At 37.2% G+C, this 22483-nt stretch overlaps 1 protein-coding gene across 3 annotated transcripts in view; it reads left to right on the top strand.

Annotated features, from left to right (window-relative positions):
• Positions 1–220: 220 nt before the first annotated feature.
• Positions 221–22483, top strand: part of LOC149836396 (Glyceraldehyde-3-phosphate dehydrogenase-like family protein) — a 66051-nt gene continuing 43788 nt past the window's right edge. For all 3 annotated transcript variants that reach the window (XR_016431788.1, XM_090005314.1, XM_090005315.1), the window contains exons 1-7: positions 221–403; positions 785–938; positions 1182–1259; positions 1699–1814; positions 1957–2010; positions 21091–21178; positions 21308–21400. Coding sequence is in view for 2 of the 3 variants with exons in the window: in XM_090005314.1 (XP_089861440.1) it covers positions 308–403; positions 785–938; positions 1182–1259; positions 1699–1814; positions 1957–2010; positions 21091–21178; positions 21308–21400 (679 nt within the window). In the remaining variant the exon portion in view is untranslated. The remainder of the gene's footprint in view (positions 404–784; positions 939–1181; positions 1260–1698; positions 1815–1956; positions 2011–21090; positions 21179–21307; positions 21401–22483) is intronic.

Raw genomic sequence — 22483 nt, 5'->3', positions numbered from 1 at the left:
CTCATCAATATAAAGTAAACTAAATCGCCCTTTCTGCTACTTATTTCACAATGAGTTCCATCAATAAGGGCAACAACCCAAGTAAGTTTATACTTTAAGCGGGTATTTCAAAAGGCTGTAATCCGGAAGATGCTGTAACGAGAATAGTGAAAATTTTTATGGTTGTTGTAAAATACATGATAATTTAAGCAGCTGTCGTAATTTGTCAAAAAAAATGTAGGAAATAGAGAAAAGAATTTTCCGGCGGGTTCAGAGAAGCAGCAGCAGCAGAGGAAGAAGAAGAGGAGGACGGAGGGAGGGAGGGAAGATGAGGCGGATTCCGGTGGTGATAATGGGCGTCGGTGGCGTCGGTCGCCAACTGATCCACCACATCGTCGACACCCGCCCACTCCACGCCAAACAGGTGCGTCTCTCCCAGATCCCCCAAGAAGCAACGAGGCAGAAAAAAACAATTCCCGGAAATCCTTTTCGTTTTTTTGTTCTTCGTTGCGATCGTTTCGTTTATTTTTTCTTCGTCGACACCGGAATCACATTATCTAGTTTTCGCGTGTGCACGAACGGAAGCAACATTAAGCTCGTGCAGTGCAGTGGGTTCCCGGAATGAGAAACTAGGGTTTCTGCCTGTTTCAGTTCTGAGAATTCTGGCGATTCGAATTTTCGTCATTTTTTTAAGGCCTCGTTTCGGGGTTTATAATTTAGGGTTTCTCACATTCGTTTCAATTTTTAGAAGAATTCGAGGATCGGTGTTTCTTTTTCTGTGATTTTTCCGGTGAATTGGTTGCAGGGGGTGCAAATAGGAGTCGTGGGCGTGTGCGATAGTCGGTTGCTACTTCTCGTCTATGATGCGTTGGTGATGGGGCTGAGCGACGAGTGCTTGCTCGAGATTTGCAGATTGAAGTCTTCGGGTTCTTCTATGCCAATGTTGAGTAGCAAGTTTGGTAATTCCTCTTCCGCGGACGCTTTTACGACTTTGTATTGCATAAACGTTTTTTTCTACTTTCAGAAATGTCGTTTTTTCAGGCGTGATTTGTATTATTTCTGTAATCTTCACTAAGTTTTATCTCCGTGGATTGTGTATGTGTTAGTTGAGTGGAGAAAATAGTGAAATTTCTATTTTTTTATGTTAAGTTCTTGCATCTTATGATCGAAATCTTTTTCCTTTTTCGGGTTATTTGATGCAGGTAAGTTCGAGGTGTTTGGGGAATCAGAAATAGCTGGAAAGATCACGGATATTGCTAGGGTTTTAGGCAGGAGTACTGGTTGGTTACTTTTTCTTGTTTTTCTGTTCCTATAGATATTGTTCTCCTTTAACTTTTTTTTGTCTTTGCCACTTGATGGATAATGCCTGAAGTCCGTTTGTGTTTTTGGTATTTAATGGGATTACAGAATGGGGGAAAATACAATATATATTTGAATGTTTAGAAATTGGAATCTGTAGGTAAATGGAAAAATATGTTTGTATATGTATAATTTTTCAATGAGGAGGGGTTCTGGTCATTGTGCTATCATAATGCAAACTACTTATGACATCTCCAAATGATTCAAAGGATTCTGCCCTGGTTGATCCTGATTGTTGGATTACAATACGTGCTGCTTCTTTGTTGGGTTTTGTTCTGCAGCAGTTGGTATTCTTAATGTCAATTTGGACTCTTTTCCTGTGATTTTCTAATGCAATATATTTTGCTGTATATTTGATAGGTTTGGCATTTGTTGATTGCTCTGCAAGCTGTGAGACAGTTGGACTGCTAAACCAAGTTATTGGGCTAGGTTGTTGTGTTGTGCTGGCCAATAAGAAACCACTGACATCTGAGATGGTACCTTGTTTTCTCGATTTAAGATATTGTATGAAATTGATATAAATTCTTGCTTTTTCGAGGGTCATGTCTACAAATTTCTACCCTGTAAAATGACAGTTAAAATTGTTATTTGTTTGTTTGTTTTCTTTTTTTTTTGCAGGAAGTTTATGACAAATTAGTCTCACATCCCCGTTGGATCAGATATGAGTCAACAGTGAGTTCATATGTTTCTTGATCACACAACAACCATGATCAATGTGATTCTGGTCCTATTTTTGGTGTTTAAATTGTGTTGGTCGGCACTGCTTCTCTACCTATAGAAACAGAGAAACAGTGGTTTACATAATAGTTAAAATTTGTAGACTTATTTTTTTTATTTGTTTGTCATATATTTGCAGTTGATGGGCAATGGAGTAGAGACCTTTATGTTTACTTCCACTTCAGTGCATAAATTTGTTGAATTCTTCACCAATTACCATATGCAATGCACTGTGATTGTGACCACTGCAAAGTTTCTGGAATTTGTATTTATATAATTATCAAACACATTGAACACCGTCATCTGTCATTTAGATTAATATATCTTTTATTTTCACTATACCATTATTTTTTATGTTTATGGCCATTTTATCTATTACACAAAGTTGTTCTGAAGACTAATGTGACATCTTTGGATTAACTTACTCTGAATCTTAGTGGTTCTTCATCACTTAATTTTGTTGTTCTGTTGCTCCCTTTGTGTTGCATCACTTAATTTGCCTAGTTTCAACACCCTCCATTGGCTAAATCTGGGATTCATATGAGCAATCTGGAAATAAGTTTTTTTGTAACTTTGTTAGCTGTGGGAGGGGCAGAAGAGAGGGGTGATTGGTGGCGGCAGGAAGATAGATAATGGTGAGAGCATAGTGACAAATATCGCGAGATTTATAAAAATCTTGCAATAATATCGCGAGAAATTGCCTGAAAGTTTAAAACGGCAATTTCTCGCGAGATTTTCAAAATATCGCGAGATTTATGAAAAAAAACATAAATACTGCGATTTAAACGTGATATATTACGTTTTAAACGGCTATTTATCGAGAAAAAATCGTGTATTTTTTATTAATATTTTTTTATAAAAAATAAATTTTATATTTTTTTAATTAATTTTTTTATTGCAGAGATTTTGCCGAAAAAATGCGAGATTTATGAATTTTTTTCAATTTCTCGCGAGTTTTTGAAAAACGAGAAATAGCGGATATAAACGTTTATCACTATGGGTGAGAGAACCAATATAAGGTAGTTGATGGTGGTGGTGGGAGTAGCATTCAAGAAGGGTTGGGCGAGAAAGTTGTGCAGCGCCATGGAGATGGTGGTCAATGAACAATGGGGATGAGCAATCTCTCTCTCTCTCTCTTTTACAATAAGGGCCTAAAGGTAATTATGGTAGAAATTTGACTGCAAGGTCAATGGAAAAAGACTTTTTTTTTTAATTAACCAAGATAATATTCAGGTGTGTTTTTAGAAATTTGGAAAAGATAGGTATGTTTTTTATTATTACAGAAAACTTCGGTGTTTTTCTACAAATTTCCCTATCTTTTATTTCGCTACACCATGATTTCTTAATCTTTGAGGCCATTTTCTCTATTACGCAAAGATGTCCTGAAAAGTAGCTGTATAACTTTCGATTATCTTACTCTAAATTTTAGTGGTGCTTCATCACTTAATTTTATTGTTCTGTTGCTCCGTTTGTGTTGCATCGCTTACTGTAGGAGTGATGTGCGGCAAAATGTGAAAGATTTCTCTTTATGCTTCCAATTTTATCAATTGTCTTGAAGAGTTATCCAATACATTGTGAAAATTTCAGGTGTTAGTTAGTTAGTTGTATCTTAGTCCTCATTCCTCTCAAAGAAATTTAGTTACACCTTAGAGCTTATCCAATAAGTCGATAAACACCACCGTATTATGTTGCTTCTTGGATGTGGTTGGATCTTGTTGTTTGTCCATCAATGATTCTGCTTTTTTTTATATTCCAATGTTTGTGATTTGGTTTCCAAACTGTCTAACTAATTCAACATGAAAATTGTTAATTTCTCGACTTTTTGTTCTTGTAGACAAGAAGAGTAAGTTATTGATTTTGTGGCATAGGGTTGCACACGAGCCGAGCTCGAGCAAAGCCTGGCCTGTTTGAGTTCGGCTCATTAATCAGAATTGTTCAAGGTCGGCTTGAGCTCAAGCCAAGGTTTATCAGCCATTGTTCTAACCCGGCTCAAGTCAAGCTCGAGGTCAGCTCGAGCTGGGTTAATTTTCAAAAGCTCTTTTGGCAAAAAAGCTGGCAGTAGGTGGGGGTGGGATTCGAACCCCCACCACTTTTAAAGCGGATAAACACCTTAACTATTGGGATATGACCACCTTTTTCGCTTATTTAATGAATAATTATAATACATATGCTATTTTTTCCCTTACATAAGTACACTAACCAAGCTTAATTGGGCTAATCGAGCTTATTCGAGCTTGACCGCCTGATCAAGTTCAACTCATTTATTTATGCCGAGCCTAAGTCCTTGCTCAAGCTCGTCTCATTTATATACTCGGACGAGCTCGAGCCAAACTTAAACAGATCGAGCCTAAGCTGAGCCTATGTTAGCTTTGCTTGTTGTGCAGCCCTACTTTGGCATTAGTGAAATTTCCCTTTGTTTTCGACACTCGTGCTTAAGATATAAAATTTTGACAATTTTGTAGCATGTACATGTGTACATGTATATGCCCACAATAATAGAATTGTTTCCTCATTATGATCCAAAGTATACGTAAAGAAGAAAAGAAGACAAGAGGATTAGGGGTTGTTGCTTCTTCTATTCCACAATTCCCAATGAGGGAACGTAAGCCTATCAATGGCATTATATAGAGAATAATACAAGTAGGTTTGAAAACCCAATACAACAAGGAAACCCAATACAATAAGGAACCCAACGCAATAAGGAAACCAGGTGAAACGTCTGTTGTATTGGATCTGGATCCAAACCCGGATCCAATATCATCATCTCTTAATAGCCTCTCTCAAGTTGTACATGGTAATTACCATGGACAACTTGGACTTCAAATACCAAAACCTTTGCTTCGTCACCATATCGCTGATATTTTGAAAATACCGTGATATTATCGATTATTTCATAGCAGCTGATAATATCGAAAATATATCGCGATATTTTCAAAATATTGATAGAAACAAAATATCGCTATAATATCGCTGAGAAATTACCTTTAAGTTTGAGAAAAGCTCCTTTGAGAAAATTTCTTTTTTTATTATTTTAAGTTTGCATTTCTGTTTTTTTGTTTCTTTTATATTTTAAAACGTTTAAAATATGTTTCTTTATATTTAAAAAAATAATGTAAAACTTATTATTTTCTTAGCTTTTTTGTTGTTATTTATATTTTTTCAACTTTTAAAACTCCTGAGATTTTCTCGAGATATTCTCAAGATTTATCAACTTTTAAAAATCTCTCCGAGAAATACCCTTGCTAAGAAATTATCTTTAACGATATAGGTGACTATGCTATGTACCGTTGAATATGGCTTCGAGCTCACCATCTTTAATTTTACTTCTGATGAAGTGTTGATCAATTTCTATATGCTTGGTCTTTCTATGATAAACAAGGTTCAATGAGATTTTGATGTCACTCTGATTGTTACAAAATAAAACTGATCTAGGAACTGTCTCATTTGGCTCATGTAACAAATTTTTTATCCACATCAACTTTGAGGTTGTTGCCGCCATGGCTTGATATTTAGCTTTTGTGCTTGATCGTGCTATAGCTCGTTGTTTATGACTGGACCAAGAAACAATATTACCTCCAATAAATATCCAATAACCTGAAATTGATCTTCTCTCGTCTCGATGCCCTACCCAATCAGCATCCGAATAGGCCATAACTTTGAAAAGATCTTCCATATGATCTCTTTTCTTATAGAATAAACCATCCCTCGGGGTGCCTTTTAAATACCGGAGAATTCACTTCACTGCTTCCATTAGGATTTTTGGTAACTTTGTTAGCTGTGGGAAGGATGGAAGAGAGGAGTGATTGGTGGCGGCAGGAAAATGGATAATGGTGGTGGTGGGAGTAGCATTCAAGAAGGGGTTGGACGGGTCATGGCTGAAGAAGGGAGAAAGGTGGGCAGAGCCATGGCGATGGTGGTTAATGAACAATGGGGATGAGCTCTCTCTCTCTCTCTTACAATAAGGGCCTAAAGGTAATTGTGGTAGAAATTTTACTGCATGATCAGTGGAAAAGTTTATGTTTTTTTAATTAACCAAGATATAAGTGTGTTTTTAGAAATTTGGAAAAGATAGGTGTGTTTTTTATTATTACAGAAAACTTCAGTGCTTTTCTACAAATTTCTCTTTCTTTTATTTTCTCTACACCATGATTTCTCTTAATCTTTGGGGCCATTTTCTCTATTACGCAAAGATGCCCTGAAAAGTATGTGAAAATCTCTACAAAAAGAGATTGTGTGTAACACCAGAATACAAGAAATACAAAGAGTGCACAAAGGCACAAAGGAGAACACTCACAAGTGCACGAAGGCACGGATACACATGCACAACAGCATGAAACAAAATGAACTTCAATTCATAAGTTCCCAAGAGGGGCTTTACAATATTGCATATGCACTCACAAAAAAGAATATGTTTACAAGGGCCACTAAGGCCTATTTATAATGCAAAAAGAAGCCACAGGTGCAGCTCAATATGACTGTTGGAGCTGCACCCAGCGGTCACATTTGTGACTGTTGGGGCAGCTCCAACAGCTATATGGAGCTGTCCCTTTCACAACAGTCAAAAAGAAAAAAAAAGTGTAAAAAGCAAAAGTAAATAAAAAAAGAAAAAGTAAAAATGTTAGCTCATTAGGGTGGCTGACACCTATTGAGTAAAAAGACTGAAATACCCTTGATGGGTATTTCAGTTTACAGTTAAAAGAGACATAATATTTTAACACTCCCACTCAAACTTAGGGTGTCACGACCGAAAGTTTGCCAAGAAGGAAGTTAAATCTTGGAGAACACAGCGCCTTAGTGAAGAAGTCTGCCAGTTGATATTCTGATGTAACATAAGGAAGGTCAATGGTTTTTCTTAAATATTCTTCACGAACATAGTGGCAGTCCATCTCGATATGCTTCGTGCGCTCATGAAATGTGTGATTTTTGGCAATGTAGATTGCACTTTTATTATCACAACATAATTTTGTGGGCCCTTGAACTTGAATATTCATATCTTCCAACAAGTTGCGAATCCAAAAAATCTCCATAGTAGTAGATGCCATGGCTCTATACTCAGCTTCGGTGGATGAAAGCGATACTTTTTGCTGCTTCTTGCATCTCCAAGATATTAATGATTCACCTAAAAAAATACAGAAACCAGTGGTGGAGTGACGGTTATTTGTGTCACCTCCCCAATCAGAGTCAGTATAAGCAATTAAACTTAATTCAGACGTAGAAGATAGAAATACTCCCTTGTTTACTGTATCCTTTATGTATCTGATGATGCGAAGGATGGCGCTCATATGGACTGTAGTAGGTGCATGTTGAAATTGACTAGCAACATGTACTGCATGAGAAATATCAGGCCTGGTAATGCTGAGATACGTTAGGGATCCAACCAGTTGCCGGTAAGGTGTGAGATCTTTTAAGAGAATCACATCATCAATCTTCATCTTCGAACCTACTATTTCAGGAGTTTCGCAGACCTTGTCATCTGTGATTCCTGATCTATCAAGAATCTCACAAGCTAGTTTAGTTTGAGACAAAAAATAGCCTCTCTAAGAATAGGCAACCTCAATTCCCAAAAAATATGTCAGAAATCCTAAGTCTGACATTTCAAATTTTGAAGTCAAAATAAATTTAATGCTCTTGATTCCTTTGATATCATCACCTGTTATTAACATATCATCAACATATAACAATAATATAACAATCCCTGCATCAGATTTCTTAACAAACAATGCAGTGTCAGTATAACATGAAGTGAAACCATTTTCAGTCATTACATTGTTAAACCTATCGTGCCAAGCCTTGGGTGCTTGTTTTAGTCCATAAAGAGCTTTACGAAGACGAAAAACTTTATTTTTAGGGATTTCCATACCAGGTGGAGCATCCATGTAAACTTTTTCATTAAGATCTCCATTTAAAAAGGCATTTTTGACATCCATTTGGTAAATATTCCATTTTCGAATTGAAGCAATGGTGATAAGACATCTGACAGTAACCATACGAGCTACTGGAGCAAATGTCTCTTCATAGTCAATCCCATATTCTTGACTGTACCCTTTAGCTACAAGACGAACCTTATACCTTTCAAGAGAACCATCACTCTTAGTCTTGACCTTGAACACCCATCGACATCCTATAGTTTTCTTGCCATTGGGAAGAGATTGAAATTCCCAAGTGTTAGCTTTCTTAAGAGCTTTGAGTTCACTCTCCATGGCTTCTCTCCATTCAGTACATTGTTTGGCTTCTCCAAAATTTTTTGGTTCAAAATAAGAGTGAATGACACTCAAACAAGCTCGATATTTAGGAGAGAAAGAATCAAAAGATACGAATCTAGAGGGAGTCCTTCTAGTTCTTTCAGTTCTCCTAGGATGAGAATCATGAGTGAAAATAGTCTCACTAGGTTCACTATATAGTTCAATAGCACTCCTAAAGGTGCTTCTATCTCTATGCGAATAAGTGATGGGTTCTCTAGATACATTTTCTTCTTGAGGGGTAGAAGGGTTAGAGTTATTGTTGATCACAACCATTTCATTTTCACTATTATATGTTGATTCATCATCACTAGAGATATCATCATTCTTAGATAAAAGGTCAAAAAGAAAGGAGTAATCAGCATTTTCTAAATGAGATTCATTTTTTTCAAAACCACTATCATTTTCCAAAAAAGTTACATTCCTTGAAACATATAATTTATCATTCTTAGAGTCATAACATCGAAATCCTTTTTGAGTTTCCGAATAGCCAAGGAAAGCACAAGGAATGGCTTTTGGTGAGAGTTTATCATTTTTATCGGTAAGAACAAAGCACTTACAACAAAAAAGTCTCAACCTATTATAATCAGGTTCTTTTTCATATAGAATCTCAAAGGGAGAAATTTTATCTAAATTTTTGGATGGAAGTCGGTTGATAAGATAGACGGAAGCAAGAGCCGCTTCGGCCCAAAAATTTTTAGGAATATTTTGGGAAATGAGAAGGGTTCTAGTGGTTTCAATGATATGCCTATGCTTTCTTTCGGCCAAACCATTTTGTTGTGGGGTCTTAGGACACGATCTTTGATGGACAATGCCACAATCCTCAAGATATTTCTTAAACTCATTAGAGAGATATTCACCTCCGGAATCGGTCCTAAATATCTTTAAATTACTATTAAATTGATTTTTAATCATCATATGATATGTTTTAAAACATGAAAAAACTTCATGCTTATGTTTGAGAAAATGTATCCAACAATATCATGAGAAATCATCTACAAAAATCACATAGTAAGCAAAACCACCTTTGGATATGACAGGTGCCGGTCCCCAAACATCCGAGTGAATAATTTCAAAAGGTTTAGTACTAAACATAGTTCTTGGTTCAAAAGGTATACTTCTCATTTTTCCAAGAATACAATCATTACAAGATAAAGTATTTTTACAAAGATCTTTAACAAAATGTAGATAGGATAACTTGGTAATGTTGGGATGACCAAGTCTCTTGTGCCAAACATTTGTCTTTATGTTGGGCCACATTACAAAAGGTGTTTTTAGGAATTTGAAGAAAGTCCACATAGTACAAGTCTCCTTTCCTAGAGCCTTCTCAATCAATCTCCCGGACCGGTGATCCTGTATTAAACATTTATTAGATGAGAATTGAATGTTACACCCAAGGTCCGTGAGTTGAGAAACGGAAAACAAGTTTAAATTTAATTTTGGTATAAGTCTAATTTTTGGAATAAAGAAATTTTGGGTTTTAAAATTTCCAATTTCCTTAATTTCTAGAGAAGTACCATCCGCGGTCGAAACAAAAGAAGGTGACACATTTTTAGAATACTCGGAAAGAGATGAAATGTTTGGGGTCATATGAAAGGATGCACCCGAATCTAAGAGCCAAGAAGTTTTACCTGGAGGAGAAGAGGTGGATACGGCGACACCGGAAATAGCTCCATTTAGAAGAGGTTGAAGAGCCTCCACAATTTGATTGAGAGATAGAGCTTCTTTTGAAGATTCCTCTTTGGATGGTTGAGATGTAGTTGCCATTGCTAGAAGTTTCTTCCATTTTGGGCAAACCGGTTTGATATGACTCGGTTCTTTGCAAAAGTGACACGAGATTTTGCTATAATCTCTTCTTCCTCCTTGATTTTGATTCTTAAAATGAGGAGGTCTATATGTTCTTAAATTGTTACCGGGTCTAGAAACGACATTAACACCATCACATTCTTCTTGATTTGTGGACATTGCAAGCACACTAGGATTTTGCTTGCTAATGCCTATACGGGTTTCCTCTCCACTTAATTTAGTTAAGACATCTTCAAGAGAAGGAGAGGTAAAAGAGGATAGGAGAGAAGATCTTATTTGCTCAAACTCGGGCCTTAGCCCATTCAAAAAATTGAAGAATCAGTCTTCTTCTAATTGCTTATGACGAAGCTCTATGGCTTCTCCACTCCACTTGGGTTCAAGCATGGCAAGCTCATCCCAAATTGAAGAGAGTTCCGCAAAATACTCTCTTATAGACATATCACCTTGAACAAGAGTTAACGCTCTCTTTTGAAGATAATACTTATGGGACAAGTCCCTAGAAGTATACATCTTCTCAAGATACTCCCACGCTTGAGAAGCCTTTTTAAACTTTATAATGTTGGCATTAATCCTTGTCTCAACGGAAGAGAAAATCCAAGACAAGATCTTAAAATTCTTCATTTCCCATTGCTCATGTTTCCTACTATATTCCTCAAGAGCATTAGTTCTTTCATCTCCCTCAAGGATTTTGATTTCTCCTTCTTTAACCAAAGTAATTTTAAGCTCGGGTTCCGGAATCGAGCCTTGAATGTAACCCCAAAGCCATTTCCCTTTGATGTGAGCTTCCATATTTCCGGCCCACACATGATAATTTGAGCCATTTAGCTTGAAACCAAGAGAAAAATGGGAGTCTTTCTCACCCATTAGAGAGAAAAGAAGAAAGAAAAGAATACGTACCACAATAAGATTTTAAATCTTTCTTGTTGTAGTAATCTTCTAAAATATTGAATGAAGAAGTGCCTCCACTCCAATCACCAAAAAGTTGAAGGCATGTTTTTCGAGGCACTTGATATTGAGAAGAATCACACCAATTTCTTTCTCCAAACAACCTTGCTCTGATACCATGTGAAAATCTCTACAAAAAGAGATTGTGTGTAACACCACAATACAAGAAATACAAAGAGTGCACAAAGGCACAAAGGAGAACACTCACAAGTGCACGAAGGCACGGATACACATGCACAACAGCATGAAACAAAATGAACTTCAATTCATAAGTTCCCAAGAGGGGCTTTACAATATTGCATATGCACTCACAAAAAAGAATATGTTTACAAGGGCCACTAAGGCCTATTTATAATGCAAAAAGAAGCCACAGGTGCAGCTCAATATGACTGTTGGAGCTGCACCCAGCGGTCACATTTGTGACTGTTGGGGCAGCTCCAACAGCTATATGGAGCTGTCCCTTTCACAACAGTCAAAAAGAAAAAAAAAGTGTAAAAAGCAAAAGTAAATAAAAAAAGAAAAAGTAAAAATGTTAGCTCATTAGGGTGGCTGACACCTATTGAGTAAAAGGACTGAAATACCCCTGATGGGTATTTCAGTTTACAATTAAAAGAGACATAATATTTTAACAAAGTAGTGGTACAACTTTTTGATTATCTTACTCTGAATTTTAGTGGTTCTTCATCTGTTGCTCCCTTCGTGTTGCATCCCTTTCTGTAGGAGTGAGATGTACGCAACATGTGAAAGATCTCTTTTTATGCTTCCAATTTTATCAATTGTCTTGAAGAGTTATCCAATACATTGTGAAAATTTCAGGTGTTATCTCATTCCTCTCAAAGAAATTTAGTTACACCTTAGAGCTTATCCAATAACTCAATAAACACCACTGTATTATGTTGGATGTTGTTGGCACTTGTTTGTCCATCAATGATTCTTTTTTTTTGATATTCCAATGTTGGTGATTTGGTTTCCAAAATGTCTAACTAATTCAACATGAAAAATGTTAATTTCTCGTCTTTTTGTTCTTGTAGACAAGAAGAGTAAGTTATTGACTTTGTGGTATAGGGCTGCACATGAGCCGAGCTCAAGCAGAGCCTGGCCTCTTCGTTCTTGGCTCATTATTCAGAACAGTTGTTCAAGCTTGGCTCGAGCTCATACCCTGGTTTATCAGCCATTGTCCTAAGCCCGGCTCAAGTCAAGCTCGAGCTAAGCTCGGTTGGGTCGAGCTGGAAAAATTCTCAAAAGCTCCTTTGGCGAAAAAGCTGGCAGTATATGGGAGTGGGATTTGAACCCCCACCACTTTTAAAGTGGACAAACACCTTAACCATTGGGATACAACTGTTAAATTGTAATTCATAAGACAATGTATTTTCTATATATATTTTTTATATATAAAAGAAGATACATATACATATATATATTTCATATATATGTACATGTATCCGTCTACTTGTATATATAAAATATATATTTCTTTCTTGTATTAGCTGTAGGGGTACTTTAGTCATTTCTACATTTTACGCATATTCATGTTTTTTAATATGATTGTAATTCCTTCTTTTTATTTTTTGGTATTTTTTTCATTTCTTTTTTTGTTCTTTTTATATAATGTTTCTGTACACAGTCAGTGGCTGACTGTGTACAATGTACAAGAGTCAGCCATTGATTGTTGTACACTGTTTAAAAAGATAGACGTTGGGCTGATTCCCAACGTCTCTAATAAGAGCCGTTGGGAATAGCCCCACGACTGTTTAAGTATGCTTATAAATAAGGGCTATGTGAGCTTATTTTATTGCACTTCTTTTGTGGTGTAAAGCTTATAAACATTGTGCATTTATTGCACTTCTTGAGTATTTGAAGTATCATGTTATTTGAAAACTTAATTCTTTGCAAGGATTCTTCACATGGTATCAGAGCAAGGTTGGAGAAAGAAAGATCGTGTGGATTCTCACTTTTTCGGATGCCTCAAAAAGCGTGCCCTCGATTTTTTGGTGATTGGAATTGATCTTCTTGTTCATCCAATATTTTAGAAGACTCTTCTATCAAGAAAGGTCTAAAAATCCTTTGTGGTACATATTCTTTTTCATCATCTCTCCTCTCTAATGGGTGAAAAAAACTCTCATTTTTCTCTTGGCTTCAAACTCAATAGATCCAACTATCACATCTGGGCCAAAAATATGGAGGCTCATATTAAAGGAAAAGCGCTTTGGGGCTATGTCTAAGGCTTGATTCCCGAACCGGAGCCAAAGATAACCTTGATGGAGAAAGGAGAAATAAAAATCCTTGAAGGCGAAGAAAGAGCCAAGGCTCTTGAAGACCACCAAAAAAACATTAAGAATGGGAGATGAGGAATTTTAAAATCCTCTCATAGATTTTCTCATCCGTAGAAACAAGAATTAACGCCAATATTATCAAGTTTAAGAAGGCTTCTCAAGCGTGGGAGTACCTTGAGAAGATATACACCTCTAGGGACTTGTCCCATAAATATTACCTCTAAAGGAGGGCGCTAACTCTATCAATGAGAGATGACTATAAGAGAGTATTTTGCTGAACTCTCTTCTATTTGGGATGAACTTGCTATGCTCGAACCCAAGTGGAGTGGAGAAGCCATAGAGCTTCGTCATAAACAATTGGAAGAAGATAGATTTTTTAATTTTTTGAATGGGCTTAAGCCTGAATTCGAACAAATCCGGTTTTCTCTTTTATTCGCCTTCACTTCTCCCTCTCTTGAAGATGTGATGCAGAGCAGGCCCAGAACAATGATACAGAGCAGGCCCAGGCATCACAAATCCAACAACAAATGGATGTTGTCTCGGGTCCGGTCCCAGACCCGAGACGCGGATCCAACAGAGCCTTTAAAAACCCCTCTAGGGTTGCGTACAGAGGCGGAGAATATTGAAAATCGAACAACTTTACCTTTCGTTGTTTTCTTCTTTTATTTTTTTCTGTTAGACGTAACGCAGTGCAACAGTTCTTTGTCTTGTTTTCTTTTTATTGCTTTTGCTTCCTGGCAGCCAATCTTCATTTCTTTTTATTAGTTTCTTGTCAGCGTGTCAAGGTCTGCTAAGTTCTGAATCATTGTTTCAAAGGACCTCCATTTGAAATAAGACAAAATAAAGTTTCTGCTATCGTATTTAGTTGGCTATCAGCCGCGCCCCTTTCAGCTTTATCAACTGTGCCTTGGTCTGCTCATAACACGACGTGGTGGTCGTGTTCTTCAACTACAACCTCAAACTCGCGTAAAGCCCAGCGTACCACTGCATCAAATGGTATCAGAGCCCTGCCCCTCCTCCTTCGTCAACAACATGATGCAAGAAGCGAGGAACGTGAAAAAGGTGAATAGTGTTTCGGGTCTGGATCCTGTACCAGACCCGAATTCCATTGTCTGTTTTTATTGTATGTTTTTATTTGTATCCGGGTTCGAATAATACACCAAACCCGATCCGAACCACTGTGTACACTTAAATGTATTTATATTAACATTAGGTCACGATTTCTAATGAGGAGAAATCGTGAGCCGCAGCCCCCTTCTCGTAACTTTTTCTCGTCTCTCTCTCTTTCTCTCTCTCTCTCTCTCGTGTTCTCAATGCAGGAAAGAAGGTGGAATTCTAAGATGGATGGAGAGGAAGAGTTGTTGATGGGTTCGACTGAAGGAGATGAAGGTGGCTCGCTAAAAGAAGAAGAAGGAGCTGAGTCGCACCTCACGAGAACCCTTTCCGGCCCTTAGGCAGATCTCTGCTCTGATACCATCTTAGAATTCCACCTTCTTTCCTGCATTGAGAACACGAGAGAGAGAGAGAGAGAGAGAGAGAGAGAGAGAGAGAGAGAGAGAGAGAGAAAGTTACGAGAAGGGGGCTGCGGCTCACGATTTCTCCTCATTAGAAATCGTGACCTAATGTTAATATAAATACACTTAAGTGTACATAGTGGTTCGGGTCGGGTCTGGTGTATTATCCGAACTCGGATAGCCTTGTGTTGAGTTATTTGAAAATCATAGTAATCTTCTAGGCCCTTTTGTGGTTTCCACTCTTCATGTAGCAATAATTGGATGCTCAGCAATAGAACCTGAAATACCGACTGCCTTGTTTCTCAAGGAAGCTACCTATGGTTCTGCTGGACATACATATCACAAACTATCAAAATATCACAGCTTCAAGACTTGGTATGAAGGGGCTTTGTCTCTTGAACTCTCAAATAACCATCCTAATCAGCGAATTATACATCGAAAAGTTGCATGGATTTTTGGAAAATGGGTTTCAGAAATCAAGGGCGGCTTAAGGAAACCAGTGTGTTTTTCTTTGATTATCTTGCTCTAGGAGAACGATCTAGTAGTTAAACTTGCAACAATTTGGTCACTGTATTCTCTTATTGATGATGATAATTGTTATGAACTAGGTCCTTCTAATTGTTTTCCCAATGTGTTGGAGTCTGTGTTTCAAGTTGTTTGGAGAGGTGCTAATGTTTGAATCTAAGGTGGTAGTTTCAAACTTGGTATCTTTGATCGTTGAACATCTTGGTGATAGAATCAATCCATTCGCAAATGAGTTGGCTAAGTTTTTTCAGAAGTTATGGGATGAATCAGCTGATGAGCTCTTTTTTCTGGAGGACAGTATGCAACTATGGGGAGCCACAGTGATTCAAGCACCTTTAATGACACTGCAACTACTAGATCTCTTTACATACCTTGTGGCGATTATCACTTACAAGTTGCAACCAATATCACTGAGTGCTACATTATCTTAGGCAGAATGTACTTTTTAAATGTCCATGCCCAAAACTTGGCCAAACTTTCAGATGGAATTGTGAACAGTGTAGTGACAATAAGTCGTCGGAGCCGACTTCTTCCCAACTCGGGGAGAATGATGCAGAGCAGGCCCAAAACAATGATGCAGAGCAGGCCCAGGCATCACAGATCCAACAACAAATGGATGTTGTCTCGGGTCCGGTCCCAGACCCGAGACCCGGATCCAGCAGGGCCTTTAAAAACCCCTCTAGGGTTGCGTGCAGAGGCAGAGAATATTGAAAATCGCAGCAACTTTACCTTTCGTTGTTTTCTTCTTTTATTTTTTTCTGTTAGACGTAACGCAGTGCAACAGTTCTTTGTCTTGTTTTCTTTTTATTGCTTTTGCTTCCTGTCAGCCAATCTTCATTTCTTTTTATTAGTTTCTTGTCAGCGTGTCAAGGTCTGCCAAGTTCTGAATCATTATTTCAAAGGACCTCCATTTGAAATAAGACAAAATAAAGTTTCGGCTATCGTATTTAGTTGGCTATCAGCCGCGCCCCTTTCAACTTTATCAACTGTGCCTTGGTCTGCTCATAACACGACGTGGTGGTCGTGTTCTTCAACTACAACTTCAAACTCGCGTGAAGGCTGGCGTACCACTGCATCAAGATGTAATTACTAAACTGAGTGGGGAAGAGACTCGCATGGGTATAAGCAAGAACAACCCAAGTGTTCTAGCTACACCTTCCAATAATGAAGAAAATAAAGGAGTTAATGACGTCTCAAGACCGGGGAGCAACTTAAAGACCTATAAGCCTCCTCACTTCAAGAATCAAAACTCAAGTGGTCAGGGAGGGAAAAGGATTATAGCAAGCTTTTATACCATTTTTGTAAGGAACCGGGGCATATCAAGCCTATTTGCCCAAAGTGAAAAAGTTACTTGCCATGGCTACTACATCCCAACCTCAAAAGGAAGAGTGCTCGTCATCTTCAAATTGAGCTATCTCATTGCAACAAATCGTGGATGCACTTCAACCTCTTCTAAAAGGGGCTATTTTCGGAGCCGCTATGTGTTGTTCTCCTCCCGGTAAGACCTCTTGACTTTTAGATTCGGGTGCTTCTTTTCACATGACCCCAAGTTTTAGTTCTTTTTCCGAATACTCAAAAACTCTGTCTCCATCTTTTGTTTCAACTGCGGATGGAACATCTCTTAAAGTAAAAGGAATAGAAAATTTTGAAAAACAAGGGTTCTTTATTCCAAAAATTAGATTTATACTCAAATTAAACTTAAATTTTATTTCCATTTCTCAACTCTCTGATCATGGGTGTGATATAAAGTTTTTATCTAACACATGTTGGATACAGGATCGCCGGTCCGGGAGATTGACTGAGGAAGGCTCTAGGAAGGGCGATCTATACTATGTCGATTCCCTTCAAATTCTAAAGAACCCGTTTTGTAATGTTGTTCAACAAAATGATATTAATGTGTGGCACAAAAGACTTGGACATCCAAATATTGCAAAAATTTCTCATTTACCTTTTGTTAAAAGTCTATGTAAAAGTGATTTCACTTGTAATGACTGTATTCTTGGGAAAATGAAAAAATTGCCTTTTGTGTCAAAGATCTATGTTTACAACAAGACCTTTTGAAATTGTCTATTCGGATATACGGGGACCGACACCCGTCCTATCAAAAGGAGGATTTGCATATTATGTCATTTTTGTTGACGACTACACGAGATAATATTGGATTTATTTTCTTAAACACAAATATGAAGTTTTCTCGATTTTTAAAACGTATCATATGATGATTAAAAATCAATTTAATGGGAATCTAAAAATTTTTAGAACTGACTCTGGTGGAGAATACCTTTCAAGTGAATTAAAAAATTATCTTGAAAGTCATGGTATTCTTCACCAAAGATCTTGTTCGAAAATCCCTCAACAAAATGAATTAGCCGAAAGGAAACATAGACATATAATAGAGACAACTCGAACATTACTTGTTTCTCAAAATATCCCAAAGGTTTTTGGGCTGAAGCGACTTTAGCATCTGTCTATCTGATAAATCGGCTACCTTCTAAAAACTTGAATAATATCTCGCCTTTTGAAAAATTGTATACTAAAGAACCTGACTATAGTCAGTTAAGAATTTTCGGTTGTAAATGCTTCGTTCTTACTGACAAGAACAACAAGCTTTCACCAAAAGCCATTGCCGACACTTTTCTTGGATATTCCGAAACCCAAAAAGGGTTTCGTTGTTATGATATTAAGAATGACAAGCTATATGTTTTCAGAAATGTGAGTTTTTTGGAAAATGTTAATGGTTTTGAAAGGAGTGAACCCTTTGAAGAAAACATGGATTACTCTTTTTTATTTGAAATGTTAGCACATGATGATGATAGTGATGACGATTTCATTCATAATGCCGTCAATGATAAAGAAGATAGTTCTTCCCATCCACCTATCTCCCAACATAGAAATAAAGGAGCATTGAGAGATCCTATAACATATACCCATAGAGATATAAACAGTTTTAGGAGTGCAATTAAAAAATTTAGTGAACCTAGTGGGTCCAATTCAACAAATGATGAAAACCTACAAAGAACTGAGAGAAGTAGAAAGATGCCTTCTAGGTTTATTTCATATGATTCGTTTACTCCTAAACATAGAGTCTGCCTTAGCGCCATTCATTCCTATATAGAACCCAAAAACTTCGAAGAAGCCAAAAAGAATAATGAATGACTGAAAGCAATGGAATGTGAGCTTTCAACTCTCAACAGGGCAAAGACTTGGGAGTTTCAAGATCTTCCTAAGGGTAAGAAAGCAATAGGGTGTAGATGTGTATTTAAGGTAAAAATTAAGAGCGATGGATCTCTTGAGAGATATAAGGCTCGATTAGTTGCAAAGGGATATAGTCAATAATACGGGATTGACTGTGAAGAAACTTTTGCCCCTGTGGCCCGAATGGTCACTGTCCGATGTCTTATTACCGTTGCCTCAATCAACAAATGGAACATCTATCAAATGGATGTTAAAAACGCCTCCTAAATGGTGATCTGAATGAAGAGGTATATATGGATGTTCCACCAGGAATGGAGACTCTCAAAGGGAAAGTGTTTCGCCTTAAAAAAACACTTTATGGTTTAAAACAAGCCCCCAAGGCTTGGCATGATAGATTTAACTTCGTAATGTTAGAAAATGGTTTTTCTTCCTGTTTCACTGACACTGCTTTATTTGTTAGAAAAACCAATGCAGTGATTATCATTCTGCTCTTATATGTGGATGATATGCTTATAACCAGAAGTGATTCTAAAGGGGTTAAAAGCATAAAATCAATTTTGAAGGATAGGTTTGAAATGTCTGATTTGAGATTTCTAACTTATTTTTTGGGTATTGAAGTAGCTTACTCTCATAGAGGGTATTTTTTATCTCAAACTAAGCTTGCCTCTGAGATTATTGACAGGTCAGGTATTACAGATGATAAGGTTTGTGAAACTCGTGCTATGGTAGGAGCCAAAATAAAGATTGATGATGATATTCCTCTCTCCGATCCCACCCCCTACAGACAACTTGTGGGATCTTTGATGTATTTGAGTATTACTAGACCAAATATCTCTCATGCAGTTCATACTGCAAGTCAGTTCCAACATGCACCAACATCAGTTCACATGAATGCCATCTTGCGGATTGTGAGATACATAAAAGGCACACTAAACAATGGAGTATTCTTATCATCTTCTTCTAAATTAAAATTAATTGCTTATACTGACTCTGACTGGGGAGATAACCCAAATAACCATCACTCCACCACTGGTTTTTGTGTGTTTTTAGGAGACTCACTGATTTCATGGAGATGTAAGAAGCAGCAAAAAGTGCCTTTATCCTCAACAGAAGCTGAATATCGTACCATGACGACTACTACCATGAAAATTATATGGATTCATCAGCTATTAGAAGACATGGGGATCTCAATAGAAGGACCCACCAAGCTATGCTGTGATAACAAGAGTGCAATATACATTGCCAAAAATCATACTTTTCATGAGCGGACTAAACACATTGAGATGGACTGTCACTATGTTTGGGAAGCGTATCTGAATGGAGTTATAGATCTTCCATATGTAACTTCAAAATATCAGTTGGCAGATTTCTTCACCAAAGCTTTGTGTGCTTCGCGGTTCAATTTCCTCCTTGGCAAACTTTCAATCATCTTGCCCTAAGTTTGAGGGGGGGGGGGTGTTAAATTATAATTCATAAGACAATGTATTTTCTATATATATTTTATATATATATAAGAAGATACATATACATATATATTTCATATATATGTACATGTATCCATCTACTTGTATATATAAAATATATATTTCTTTTTTGTATTAGCTGTAGGGGTATTTTAGTTATTTTTACAGTTTACGCATATTCATGTTTTTTAATGTGATTGTAACTCCTCATTTTTATTTATTTTTATTTTTGTATTTTTTCATTTCTTTTTTTGTTCTTTTTATATAATGTTTCTGTACACAGTCAGTGGGTGGGTTGATTCCCAACGTCTCTAATAAGAGCCATTGGGAATAGCCCAACGACTATTTAAGTATGCTTATAAATAAGGGCTATGTGAGCCCATTGAAATATAGTATTCGAGTAAGGAGTTGTCTCTTTAAACTTATAAACACTGCATTTATTGCACTTTTGTGGTGTAAAGCTTATAAACACTGTGCATTTATTGCACTTCTTTTGTGGTGTAAAGCTTATAAACACTCTGCATTTATTTTGTGTCTTGAGTATTTGAAGTATCAAGTTATTTGAAAACTTGATTGTTTGCAAGGATTCTTCACAACAACAACCTTTTTCGCTTATTTAATGAATAATTATTATAATACATATGCTAATTTCCCCTTACATAAGTGCACTACCCGAGCTTTATTGGGTTATTCAAGCTCGACCACCTGATCAAGCCCAACTCGTTTATTTATGCCGATCCTAAGTCCTTGCTCAAGCTCATCTCGTTTATATACTCGAACGAGCTCGAGCCGAGCTTAAACGGATCGAGCCTGAGTCGAGCCCGAGTTAGCTTTGCTGATCAGTGAAATTTCCCTTTGTTTTCCACACTTGTGCTTCAGATATAAAATTTTGACAATTTTGTAGCATGGACGTGTGTACTCATGTACATGCACACAGACACCTCTTGTTACATTTTATTTGCATACCAAACATCTTTGCTGTATTTTTGCATCATAAAACGCTCAATTCATGCCCAAATTGAAAGTATCTGAATTTGGTATACAATCATTATGTGTCTTATTTCTTATTTTCTAGGTTGGGGCTGGGCTTCCTGTAATAACTTCTTTAAACCGTATATTGTCATCTGGAGATCCTGTCTGTCGCATCATTGGGAGCTTAAGTGGTAAAATCCCTTTCATTTTAGGCATTACCTTGACTCTTGCTTGTTATTTTGTATGATGAATGCCAATACTTGTCAGTTGACCTGCTTCTTTTACTTATTTGTTGTTTTTTCCATGAAATATTTTGACAGGTACACTAGGATATGTGATGAGTGAACTAGAAGATGGAAAGCCATTTAGCCAGGTCGTTCGAGCAGCCAAGAACTTGGGGTTTACTGAGCCAGGTTAATCTGAATGATATTCTTGTTGTTGCTTATGGTCTCTAAATGTGATCTTCATGCCGAATCATGTTATTTGGATAATCATTTCTGTGTTGCCATTGATTTACTCGATCTGGGGATGATCATCTGCAACCTTAGGACTCGATATTCCAACGTGGCTTCACTTGACAGTTGAAGTTATACTGCTATAGTCATGCCACACTGTCCCAAATTCAAATTGGGGTTTGGTTTAAAAACTGTTGTTTTAACATGCCTGTCATTGAGTACTAGATTCTGATATCAAGAATCTAATCTTGTTTTTCTGATTCTGTATTCATTTGGTGGTCATCCATAAACTATTAGGCTTACCCATAAACTATTAGGCTTACCTTAAGTATATGCACCAATGTTGTATGCATAGTACCATGTCGTTACTATGCGGAATATTGTTCAGGACCTTAAATGACCGAATCATGAAATAGTCTTAACTACAAAGTTGGAGACAATCTTCTTAGCTTTTCGGGAAGCTAAAGAACGTCCAAATCGGGTCAGTATCGAGACCGATACGACCGTTTCTTTGAAGGTGTCTCTGACGAACCGAGACAGCGATTTTATGAAATTTGTTGAAATAACGAGTTTCAAATCACACTGAATATTCCGAGAATTAACTTGATTGAGCAATCCGATTTTTAACATAAAAATGATCTAATCATGCATTCAAAAGAGTCAATGAACTAGTCACACTTTCAGCAAGATGAAACGATCAACATAAGTTTCATATGATCAAAGTAAACAAACAAAATGAAGAACCCACGATTATCCGGTTTGAAGTTGGAATGGTTATCGTTGGGAAGCAACCGACGCCGCAACAAATGAGCCACGAACGGAGGTGCCGAAATCTCAGCCTCAACGAATGAAACCACCTACGAGTTCCACTTCCACACTCACAAGGTGATACACGGTTTCACCTTCTTCTCCAAGCAACCTTCCACCAAATATCCACACTTAAAAGTTTTTCTCAACTACCAACCACACCAAAAACTTGATTTTTCTCACTCTAGCACCAGCCACACAACAAAAAATGAAAATGAAGAAGCCCCTAACCCC

Source organism: Nuphar pumila, chromosome 5 (genome assembly GCF_984573655.1).
Source record: "Nuphar pumila chromosome 5, dmNupPumi1.hap1.1, whole genome shotgun sequence".
NCBI lineage: Eukaryota > Viridiplantae > Streptophyta > Magnoliopsida > Nymphaeales > Nymphaeaceae > Nuphar > Nuphar pumila.
This window is presented reverse-complemented; position numbering and strand designations above follow the sequence as displayed.